The 12,942-nt window shown below is 39.1% G+C and overlaps 1 protein-coding gene across 1 annotated transcript in view; it reads left to right on the top strand.

The window, feature by feature from the left end:
* The window catches only part of VCAN (versican), a 153,515-nt gene that overhangs the window by 64,024 nt on the left and 76,549 nt on the right, over positions 1 to 12,942 (top strand). Inside the window, exon 7 of the mRNA XM_006263825.4 lies at positions 6,657 to 10,010. Within this exon, the coding sequence (XP_006263887.3) occupies positions 6,657 to 10,010 (3,354 nt within the window). The remainder of the gene's footprint in view (positions 1 to 6,656; positions 10,011 to 12,942) is intronic.

Genomic DNA, 12,942 nt, shown 5'->3' with positions numbered 1-12,942 from the left:
CAGGAGCATAGATGCTAAGTAAAACACAGAGGTTGCGGCAATGCTGGTTGCCAGTAGCGCAAGGCATGTAAGTAGGTTTGGAAGCAAGCATTGTGCACTATTAGGTTGATATTGGTATAGGTCCCATCTCCCGGGTAAAAGAAATATTGAAATCCACAGTCCCCATCTGTCATCCTGTTTGCTGGAATGGTGATCTTGATGTTTTGTAACTTTCTTTTGATGAGTGTAGATTAATGGCCTACCACTCAACCCAAAATAGGACTGCTTATTTCTGATCCCTACCAGGTGTGAATTCTATAACTCAGGTATGTCATAGCTCTGAGGGCTGTTGGAACACACAGTCTTTCCTATTGCATTAAGGTCCTGTTCTCAGGAAAGGAATATAGAAGCAGAACAAACCTAACTAACAAATAATGCTGTTAATTATTAAAAATTTAAATATTTTCCTGGATTAATAGTCTGAATCTCCTTCGTTTCCATGGAAGGAAGAGGGGACAACACAGTTCTTGAGGCTACAGCTTGACTCAGAAGCAGTCTCAGCTTGGCACTTGAGGAATAATTTCTGTTCTTCTGAGTGGGTCTACACTCCCTCCTGAGTCTCCGTAAATTGGCTACCACCTGCTCCTGCCTCCTCAGCACTTTGATGTAATCCTGAAACTACTACCTCCTTTGTCCCTGAGACAGGATCAGTCTTCTCTGCTTCCTTGCAGTTGGCAGGTGCAGTGAGATCTGCTCCTGTTGTCCCAAAAATAGGATTCACAAAAATTGACTGGATGTGCAGAACACTAGGTGTTGAGAAGGCAGGCTAATATTCAGGCTGGGGTGGACTGCAGTAGGTTGTGTACTGTTGGTGGTGACAATATTCAACAGCAATAAAATCTGCCAGTCCTGTCTTTGGATATATCCAAAATTGTGTCTTCGATGATCATGACATCAGGACCCAAACCAAACTTCTCATCGAGCAGGCTGCTGTTCTCCATACCCTGCTGTATAGGTATGAAGCTTGGATGACATATCAGAAACACTTGAAAGCTTTAGAACGTTACCATCAGTGATGTCTTCAGAAAATCCTTCATATAAATTGGAAGAACAGAAGAACAAATGCTATTGTTTTGGCTCAAGCCACAGGGCACCATCTCTGTCAAATAGGGTACATTGTAAGGGTTTCTGGCAACCAGCTTCAAAAACATGTCCTATACTCCAACCTCTCTTGTCTACCTGGTTTCCCTTTTTGTGGATCCCACAGATTTAGGGATTGGCACCTGGAACAGTAACAGACTCCATTTTTCTTCCCTTGCCCCTCTATAGTTACTCCTATTTTAATCTCCTCCATTCACACTTCATAATTTTTTTTTGCATTTAGAGAAGAGTGTGTTTTCAGCTCTTTCTTACCTTTTGTGCAAATGATGTAGGGAGGATGGAAGTCATAAGTCACTAGTCAACTTTTGGTTCCAGACTGGAAAAAATAAAACTATATTGATGGTATTGAAAAGTTTTGAAAATTAAGAATTATTTATTTATTTATTGACTTTTCTGATTCACCAAAATATTTAGAAAATTCTGGGACTGAGTTTTGATCTGCCTAATGACAAAAGTTCTTCTGAATTTTCTGATATTGCAAAAAGCTGAAAATCAGTGTAAATATAAGACCCTTGTTCATCCAGGAACCTAATCCCAAGCATAACTTTAAACACAAATAGTTCCATTGTCTTAAACAAACCCCACCCAGCTGCTTCACATTAGATCCATTACTAAGTGTCTCTTTGAATTGTGTTCTGAGTGTCCTAAATTTATTATTTAATGCACAGATAAAAGTGTTTCTTCCTCCAGACAGGACATTCAAATATTCTGGAATTATTATTAAACTTCTCATTTTCTGACCCTGACATTTGTTCTCAAGCCGTTGTTCTCCATCTCCGCCCCGACCAAAAAAAAAAAACAGTCTTAGTATTATTCCACAATGTTAATGTCCTTGTTTAAACAGCAGCTGGTAAGAAGGGGGGGGGGGGGGGAGGGGGGGGCTATTCAACAGTGAAAACCTAAAATAAACATATGGCAAATGAAAAAATACAGTAACTTTACTGATTTGCATAGATTTCATACCAAATCAACCTGGTGGTTTGTAATATAAAAGGCATCAATTAAAATACAAGATAGCCTTTGATGTAAGCAGATATCTGCTAGATCATTTATTTTTTTGCTGCTAATAGATTTATTAACAAAATCTGTCTAATGTCAAACATAAAAAGAAGCACAAAGCAGATAGCCTATTGAACATATGATGCAAGATGTACAGTAATGCAAAACATATGGATTTAGAATCAGGCACTTAAAACTGGGCTGGAGCAACAAAGCAACCTTGTTTTTGTGTTTTTTTATTTTAATGTAAATCAGAAAGAAGGTTACAGTAGTTTTTACAAAAAAGCACCTTTACACACTAGGCATTAGATCTGGTCAGCTAGTATTTGCTAAACCAAATATCTGATAATAGAGTATTTTTTGGTTTGTTTGTGTCTCCTGAAATTTTACCAAGAAATTTGAAGTTATGGAGTGATGAAAAGCATATGACAGCACGTGAATTTGTATAATGTTTACAATTTGAACACCTTTTCATGAAAACTTGGTGGCCACTTAATCAGTTATGAATAATCAAAGACGCAAAGGCTTTGAATAGTGCTGAATCAAATTCGATCTCTTGCTTTTTCATTTTTTTTAATCTGAAGTATTTTTGCCCAGCTCTATTAAATTTTAATGTTCTTGAAATATATAACCTCTGTATTCTAGTTATAAGTCTGAATTAGAGAAGGGCCCAAACTAAAACCTTAGCTCCAAATACTTCCAAGCATCTGGGTAGTTTGGATCATATCATTCTGGGCTGAAGACAGCCACCTTTTGGGAACCACATGCTTTCAAAAACAAGTATGCTAAAAACCAAAGTGGATGTGGGGGATAAAACAGGAAATAAAGCACAAAGAACATCAATAGATATACTGTAAGGATATTTATTATGGTATAATGAACTCTACTGGGCCCCAGTGACTTTGGTGTCCCATACAACTGTATGGTTTGTACTGCCTTCACAGTGACCCTGGGTGAGGCAATTCATTGTGTATTTATAAATGTGTGTATGTATGAGTGTGTGCTTGCACACACACGTATGTATGTATGTATTGAATTATACATATCTATATCTATAGATATAGGTATATACACACACTTATATACATGCACACATATAATGGGATTGTTACGGCAGTGTACAACATGTTTATTTTCTTTTCTTCACAAATAAAGTAGCTGTAAGGCAAATCTGAGTTTTATAGAAATATGTAATAACTATTATTTTAGTTGGAAGAATGCAAGCAATTTTGTACCAGCAGACCAATAAACATCCATTTTTAGTTATTATATCCCCAAAGATGAAATTCCAAGTTTAAGATTGCTCAAATCAGGCTGTGCTTTTTAAAGGAGATTTCACAAAGTCTCTACAGCATTCATTTTAATGTTTCAGTATAAAAAACTTAATTCCAGGAAAAACTCCTTCACAGTCAGGATGTCCAGACTGTGGAATAAACTTCCTCCAGTGGTGGTGCAGTCATCTACCCTGGAAATCTTCAAGAGGAGACTGGACAGTCACCTCACTGGGGTCGCTTGACCCCAGGTGTCTTTCCTGCCTAGTGCAGGGGGACTGGACCCGATCTACTAGGTTCCTTCCAGCCCCTAACAATCTATGAATCTAATCTATGAAAAACTGGAGTAAAAATGAATAACTTAAAGCCACCAAAACATATAAACAATAAATAAGTATAAGAACCCTTTCCCTTTTACATTAACAAGGAAGAACACCTTAATTATTGTACTGCAGTCTTTTTTGCCGTCTTATTTTTTTTTCATATTCACTGCTACTGATTCGGGAATCTTGAATTTCAGCCATAAACTCTTTTTCCCCCCTCCCTGTTGTCTGTCTTCTCTGTAAATCTTCCTATTCTTACATCCAGCATATGCCTACCTATTTTCTTGTCAACTTTGGTATAAAATCAAATAGCTTGTCTTTATGCATGAAATCTTTAAATTTTGGTATGTGCACTAACCATTTGTTTGTTCGGCCTCATTTATACATGGAAAGCCATGGTGACCAAATATGGAAGAGGTGTCTAATTAGCTCTGTGCACGTGAAAATATTTGCTTTGTGGATGTGCCCTGCCCTGAGTATTCTGAACATATCCTATGCAAGTTTATGAGCTTATTTACATCTTTCTAATTTTTTTTCTCTAAACTTCTTCCTTTTCTCTATTATCAGTTCTACCATCCTTATTTGCTTCTTGAATTCCAGACATACTCAGTATTGTACAATCTTTTTTGCTCCATTATTTTGAATGATCAAAATCAGTGGTGCCCAACCTTTTTGTCCAGTGGGCCAGATTGGCAGTGCCTGGTCTGTCTGTGGGCCAGATCCAGTTGGTTCCCCTGATCCAGTGCTGGGTGGGCATGGCAGGCATCATATGGCTGTGCAGAGGTGAGGGTGAGTGGGGAGAGGGGACCAGGGGCAGGCTGGCCCCAACACAGCCCCACAGGGGAAAGGAACTTTACCTGGCCCCAGGGAGAGGAAAAGGTGCGTAGTCCAGCCCCGGGGAGAAGGCGAGCATGGCCAAGCCCCATGGGGGGAAGGTAGTGTAGTCCAGCCCTAACAGAGGGAAAGGGGGCATGGCGTGGCCCTGGGGGAGAAAAGGGCATGGCCAAATCCTAACACAGGCCCATGGGGGAAGGGGACATGGCCAAGCCCTAACAGGAAGGAAGGGGCCATGGCCTGGCCCTCGTATGGAAGGGGGCATGCCAGGTCCTGATCCAGAAGTGGGAGGGGCATGGCTCCATCCTGCAGGGGAAGAGGGGCATAGCTTGGTTCCTACTGGCTATGCAGGGGAATGGGGTTTGGGGTTTTGGCAGGGGGAGGATGGCCATATTAATGGTCATTGCTTCCCAGCTGCCAAATTTCCAGACCCATTGGGAACCCTGCAGGCCAGCTGAGATGGGTCCATGGGCCACATTTGGCCTGTGGTCTGGAGGTTGAGTACCTTTGCTCTACAGTGAGCATGTTTATTTTTTTCTGAGCTTATTTTTTAACTCCCAAGCTATCAACATTTGGTCTTTTGTGTCTGTCTGTATTGGAGCCTGTACATTGAGTTGTGTTGTATTTGTAAGGAGTTAGTGCTGGTATCATGTACTAAAATTGTTGCAAATATTGCCCATGTCTTTATGGTGATTTTAAGAGCCATATTTTGCTCTTAATCTATATGCATAATTTTCTTTGATATCTGCAAGGGAGGGTAGCATCCTGGTATTTGAACAAGGCACAATCTCGTTCTCTTCTTACATCTTATACTTCAGTGGGAGTAGTTTTGTGTTTGAAAAGCTGCAGGATTAACTCCTTTAAATTTTTTTCCAAAGATTCACATAATTGTATCATAGATTGTTGATCCTATCTATGGCTGTTTTTAAAACTGTGGTTATTGTTCTCACCTTTACCACAGAATCCAAGTACTTCTGAGTATAGTTAAATGAACGACATCCAATCTTGTGGCATTGTAATAGTGTTTGATGATGGCATATTTGCTTCTGTTGTCTAAGTACACTCTTACTGCTGTAAGGGTTCCTTTTGGTGATTTGTAATTATGTGCTGAAAATATACCAAGCTAGTATTTTACTTCCTGTTGAATTGTATGCTATAGTAATCCTTGAAAAAAACACCCATACCATTTATTCTGCTGCTAGTTACTAACAAGCGATAGGATAACAATGATGAAGTGAATTGAGAAACATATCTGTGTTTAACTGTAAAAGAATAATTTTAATATGCTGGGAGACTGTTAGCAAAAAAATAGGGAATGAAAGATTAAAATTGTAACATTTCAGTCAAGAGAATAAAGTAAATCATATTTGTATTTTTATGGTATGTTGTCACATCAAAGCTTCTGAGCAGGTTAATATAGCATCATAACATTAATATTTTTGTTCTTTTGTTTTTACAGAATCTAGCACAAATTCCCAATCTATGGTAATATACATGCAAAATACAAATAAATTATAGTTTACTGACATTACTGAGCTTTTGTTGCTGTTTTACTGTTGTTCTGCAACACAAGACATTTCTTCCTGCAATGGTTGTGGTTTGTGGCCACATAGTACTTCCTGCTTAGGGAGCCAAAGATAAAACTGACCTCCCATTTCTTAGGACAAAGCCTATTTTTCCAATGGAGTTATGAGTAATAGTATATCCTAAAGTAAAAGTAGTAATATTCAATTTACTTCCATCCCTTAAAATACTTACCAAAACATTTAAATTAAAGAAACAAACCTGTTTTGTAGGCACTAACTAAATGCAAATTAATTAAAGCCATTACTTGAAAAATGTACAGTTCTTACCTTTACCCACAATCTAAAATCCAAATTTAGTATAGTTTGAATAAACTCTGACAGATCTTGTGGCACTGTAATGTATTTTGTATGCTGACCTTCAAAGCTGTACTGACTTCAGTCTTTGTCAACAACATTTCTTATAAAACTTTTATTCAGGTTTAGCATCCCGTTTTCATCGGGAAAACATTGTTTATGCCTTTTCTAAATGATTTTCTAAATGATTGTTTAACATCTTTTTTTAGGTGAACAAAATGTTTCAGATTCTCCATCTGTTGAGCTGGACATACCTCTGGAAAGTGTGTCAGAACTAAAACTGATACCTTCTAAAGTTACTGTAACACCTCCTGTCTCTGATACTTCTGTTATGGAATCAGCTGTCACCAAAATGAAGATCCCTAATTTGGAAAAAATCACCATGGAATTGGAAAAGGAAGATGCAGGCCGAACTACAAAAGTAGCGGAGAAAAAACAGGAAGAAAAAAGGCCCAAGGACAACATTAAGTTAACTACTGCTCTACCTCAGACTGTCACACATGGCAAAATGGACACTTCTGATTCCTTACAAATGGCAGAATCTGACAGTACACCTGGGTTAGCAGCGAGTGCATTCACACCAGAGGAGATGGACCACGCTTATTCTGTTGCAGAATTGTCTGAGAAACCAGGTAGGTCTGAAAGCACTGAGGATGCTTTTGTGACCTCAACATTTTTTCAGAGCAGAACACCTGGAACTGAGATTCCCACTGATTCATGGAAAACTTTTGAGAGCCAGACTGAACAAATAGAGGTTGGTCCAATAAGAGCATCTGCAGAGACCTCAGTGGAAACATCCGTCTGGGAGGTTTCAGAAACGGACACTTCAGTCACGTTAACAAGAGGGGAAATGTATCTTGGTGCCCAAACCACGAAGGAACCCAGAAAAAAATCAATGGAAGCAAAATCAGACAAAAAGCTTACAACTGTTGTTATTCCCAAAGGTCTATACACTGATCATGAAGAGATTACAACAGAGGAGGAGGGCAGAGCAAGCGCATATACTGTTGTGCCTGATCAGAGAACTATGGCTTCTAGCAGAACGTCAGGATCAGGAGTTATTACTGTATCAAAGACTTTCTTAGACGAGGACAGTGTAACATCTAGGGAATATTCTACAGCACATGAGCCAACTCCAGCAGTTAGAGTAAGTTCTCCTGTAACTCTGTTTGATGAAAATGTATCAGCTGAAGGAAGTGGAGAAGAATTGAAAGATGTTCAGCCTACTGATGCTGAAGTGTCATACGGAGTTCCCATATCTACAGCTGTACCAGCAATTAATCAGACAGAAACTGAATCTGTGCTTCTCTCACAAGAAGGAACACCCTCACCACAAAGTTTAGGAGAGAGCATGCAAACTATTATCTACCCACCTCACCAAACAACAAGGTCAGCCATCTTAACAGAGCAAAAGAGAAAACAGGAAAAAACTATAGCATCGAAAGAGAAAATAATAGATGTTACAACTCATTATATCACAACGGCAATTCCTGCCTCAGATAAGCACATATCAGAACCCGTGGGCTATGTACCAAGTGAGAAATTCACACTTGCCCCTCAAGTTTCTAGCATGTTGCTATCAACTGATAAGGATCAGAAATATGTAGCTGAAGATGTGTTTCATACTGAAATAATAGATGATATTTTAAATACAGAAGATGATACTGAAGATGGATCACAGATTTCTGTAGGTGCTTCAGGGCACGGGGTACATCCAGAGAAAGCAACAGGTGAAACTCCAGTAAGCGTTGAGCCAACAGACATAAGCAGTAAATTTACAGCTGTATCAGCTGATTCAGATCAGGGTAAAAGTGTCTTCCCCATAAGCAGAGCTTTAGAATTGGAAGTAATTACAGTATCAAAAGAATCACTGGAACAAAGCAATGCAACAGTAGAGCCTTTTATGTCTTCAGTGCCAGCATCACAAGCTACAGACTTGCCAGCTGCCATACCCACGGTAACAACTGACAAAATCCAAATGACAAAGAGTTTTACAGAACATGAAGGAGATGATGTTTCAGGGTATCATATTTGGAAGACACGTGCTCCTACAGAAATAGAAGGAGATGTGGTCACTGAAAAATCAATAGCACAACCTACTGAAGACTTTGCACCTACAGAGAAGAAAGTTACAAAACACGCAGTTACAGAAGGTGTTCAGATAAGTGCTGGAACAGTCAGTAAAGAAGAATCACCTGCATTAGCATCCACTACTGTAAAAACCTATGAAGTAACGAGTGCAGTTAATTTGTTGGATGAAGGAAGTACTGTTGAGCTGGTAACAGAAGCAGAAAGAATGACTACTATGTACCCACATATTTTAGACATAGAAGGAGTGCGCATTGATTTTACAGGGACAAAAGAACCTGTTATAATCAGTGATATAACAAAAACAGACACTACTGTTGCAATTTCACCAACAGAACTTGATGTTTCCCCAGCTTTTGTGACTTCAGAAGCTGAAATCACCAAAGTAATGAAGATTACAGATCAGACACCTTTTAATGCCACCATTCCCATAGAAGGAACAGAAACAAGCACAATGGATACAGGAGTTTTTGTGGAGGAACTCTCTATCGAAGATCGAACTAAGGAAGAACTGGCTGTTGCCACAGGCTCTACTGCAACAGTTTCTAAGGTGCCAGTGTCTTTTGTTCCTTTACCTGGATCAATGTCAACATCAAAACCTGAAATGACTCCAATATCTGTTAAAGCAAAGCAGGATGTGGAAGGTTCAGGTTCAGCATATGATGAAAAATTTACAGCTACAGAAGCAGCAGCGCCCTATGTAAAGGTAACAGTTTCTGAAAAAGCACCTGGTAAAACAACACCTGGGACCACACAACTTGCAGTTTCTCCCAAACTTGAGGGGATTACTGAACACAAAGTAAAGACCAGTGAAGTTATAACAGCAGCACCAAGTACTGAAGCTGAAGTGGATGGAAGTAGAAGAACCCCCATTAAGGAAGAAGACAGAAGTGCGGGGAGGTGGGAATCTATGTTGACATCACATACAGAAAGTACCACTCAACCCACTGAGAAATTTACAGCTGAGGAAACCATGGAAATTCTTACAACCCATCCTGTGGAAGGCTCAGGAATATTGGACGAACCTAAAGGAACAGAACAAATGATGGTTTCAGCTATTTCTACGGGTAAAACAACACTACTACGTGACTTAACTTCATCTTTTATTGATGCAGTGGACAAAATCCATCCTGCTTCAACATCCAAACCATTTGTTACTGAAAAACCACCACCTATAATTTACACAGAAGATGATGAGGAAAGAAGCAGTGACATCATTATAATTGGTGAATCTACTTCTCCCAGTAAAGCCACTACTGATGATGATCTCACAGGCAAGACAGTGGAGCCAGACATTGATAAAGAATATTTCACATCATCAACTGCTACTGCAGTTGCACGACCTACCACACTACCCAAAGTGGAGGAAGCCACAGAGGCTTTACAACCTCAAGATGTGTCTCCCTCTACTTCATATCCTGATAGTGAACGTGATATAAAAATGATAGTTATTAAAATCACAGGCAATGATACAGGTAAGATTTTACCTTTTAGACCAGTGGTCAATAATGGCAGACAATTTTCTATAACAAACCAGTGTATTTTAAAATATATTGAGGCAATCCTTTGATCACTGAAGCGTTGCACATTCTCGACACAGAAGCTTAATGTACTTTTGCTAAGTATGCGTTTTGGTAAGTTTTTAAGCTATATTAAGAACTTATCATATAAATGGCTTTGGGCAAAATTCACTGTTGATGCAAGAATCCATCATACTTATAATTGGTGCATCATACATAATCAAATCAGAGATTTAACTTTGCTTATCTGTGAAACCAAGCATTTTAATTTCATAGCTTCCATGCCATGCATTACTACTCTTAAATGTAGATTGTGTTAACATTCCATTAGTCTGTAGCTATTAACAATATCATTTACAGTGTGATCTGCTAAAAAAGGTTGGTATATTCTGTTACATCTACTGATGGATGTTGCGGGATTTGGGGACAGGATATCTAGCAAGCTTTCTGTGGAGTATCTTCATCATAATTTTCCTGATTACTTCACAGAATCTGTGTTGCAAATTATCATATTTTGCACAAGTTCATCAGGTTTTTTAGCTGATGGCACTGTATTTGTATATCCAGCTTTAATTTCATGGGTATCCAGAACAGAAACTGCTGAACTAGCAATGAACTATCAGGTTATATGATTAATATGTTTCTGCAATACAGTAGCCTAAAAGTACCGAGTCCTTAATTTAAGTGTTTTGTGTGAGAGATGATTGTTATTTTAGTTCTCTGGTACAGTGACCCTTTTAAAATGAGATACGAAAGAGCGGAGAAAAAAGTGGAAATGAAAATATAATATAGTCCTATGATTATCATATTATATTTAATTCTTGTATAATGATTATTTCCTCAGAAAGTAGTTGTATTGTGTTTTGAAGCCTAGCTGAATGTTACACTTCCGTTTCACCAGTTAGGATACTCTTATCCCATTGATTCATGGCTATAATTCCCATCAGCTTTAAAGACTTTATCCAAGAGCTATTCTAATTAATGCAAGTCTTTTATTGATTTCAGTGGAAGATGGCTGGTACTCTTATAGAGGTATGTGCGTGAATCAAAGGACAAAAGACACTAAGACACTAGGACACTCCCTTAATATTTCTAGTATTATTTGTACCTTTATTTCTCCAAATGTAATGTGCTGGGGGGGGGGGGCACCACTGCATCAGTGAGTATGTGCTGCCGTGGTTCTCCCTTATCTTTTTTCTTGGAACAGTGGGAAGGCTGTCACTGCCTGAATTACAGGTCCCTTGTTGGCTGCATGACCAACAGTGCAGCTAGTCCTTAGAATAGTCTTCCTTAAAAGCTCATCTTCCTTTAGCATCTTCAGTTAACAAACCTCTGTGTCTGTATTTGTATAAGTATGTGCCCAAATGTTTGTTGGCTTGTGTATGAATTGCTGAAACACAGAGTTTTTCAGTTCTGCCATTAAGGGTGATTTATTCAATTATGTATACCAGTGGTGATCAACTTTTGGCTCTGTGGACTGGGTAAGTGGTCCAGGGCTGGTCCATGGGCCATATCCCACATGCGGTCGGTGTGCAGGGATGGGCCCTGCATTTCTGGATTGGTTCCCATGTGAGTGGATCGGTCCCTGTGCTGCCTGGATCAGGACTTGCATTTCCGGGCCTAGCCTGCATGGCTTGGATTGAGCTCCATGCACTCTGATCCCTCCCTGCACCACCTGGATCGGGCCCTGCGCTGCCTCAGCCTCATATGCCCAATCTAGCTTGCAGGGTGATGCTGTCAGCTAGCAGGGCACCCCATGGGTCTGGAAATTTGACAGGTGGGGAGTAGTAATTAATTTTCCCAAGCTGCCAGATTTTGGGGGTAATGCAGGAAAGATGACATGGCTCTGCGGGCCAGGGGTCAAGCACCCTGAGATATACAACAAAACAATTCCTGTTGAAATAAGGTAGACTTCCCCAAATGGCAGTTTCTCCCTCTGACTTGAAATATAAGGTGTTTAGCATCTGCTTTGTGAAGGATTCTTTCTTTTCCTGTTTCTAGAATCTAACAACTATTGTTCATAAATTCCCCAGCATCTTAAGTATTGATATATATCAGTTTGCTCCCCTTCTCACAACAAGCCAAAGGAGTGTTTCTTGTGAGGATTTTGATCAGCTTCTGTTTAGTTGTTCATTGTTCTCACACCCAGTGATGCATTTGCGAGACCCTGTCAAGCACATTTTCACTTTACTGCTTTTCAGTACATAAACTTGCTTCTGTGTAGAATGAGATGCATGTAGTAGGTGCTAAAGAGGAGGAAACGTGACAAATGGTACTAACATATGCAATGTGATAAAAGAGAGCTATTACAGTCCACAGCACAACCCTTTTTTCTGTCCTACTTTTATGTAAGTTGATTCATGGTCATAAGGGAACTATATAAACATCATTGACTTTTATGTTATGAAACAAGAATTAATAATAACAAGAATTAATTTTCAAAATTATAATTGTCTTTAGTAAAACAGTGGTTCCTCATTTGCACCAGCAGATTTTGATTGCAGTGCTATTTATTGCTTTTAAAACAGTTAGCAAACAATAGAACAAACCTTCCTCTATGATTTTGAAGCTAACAAGGTATCAGTATCACTTCACAAATGACAATCTATGTACAAAGTCCTACAGACTCTTGTAGCTAAATAGCATTTACTGTTATAAAGGAACTTGAGGTACATGTAGTACAACCTGTTATATACAAATGTATGTAATCCTTCTGTACTTGCTAGTATTGGTGATTGAATTCTATTTTTTGCATCCTAATTGTCAGTATTTGTACATGTGGTGAAAACAACAGTTTAAATGTAGCTCTATGGAAGTGCAGTAGCATATAATCCTAGCCCCTTGGTCTCTTGTGTCTAGTAGCTTTACCTGTAGGTAGCATCTTTGA

The sequence above is a fragment of the Alligator mississippiensis genome, chromosome 3 (assembly GCF_030867095.1).
Source record: "Alligator mississippiensis isolate rAllMis1 chromosome 3, rAllMis1, whole genome shotgun sequence".
NCBI classification, from domain to species: Eukaryota; Metazoa; Chordata; order Crocodylia; family Alligatoridae; genus Alligator; species Alligator mississippiensis.
The sequence above is the reverse complement of the archived record's forward strand: the minus strand, read 5'-3'. Positions and strand labels throughout refer to the sequence as shown.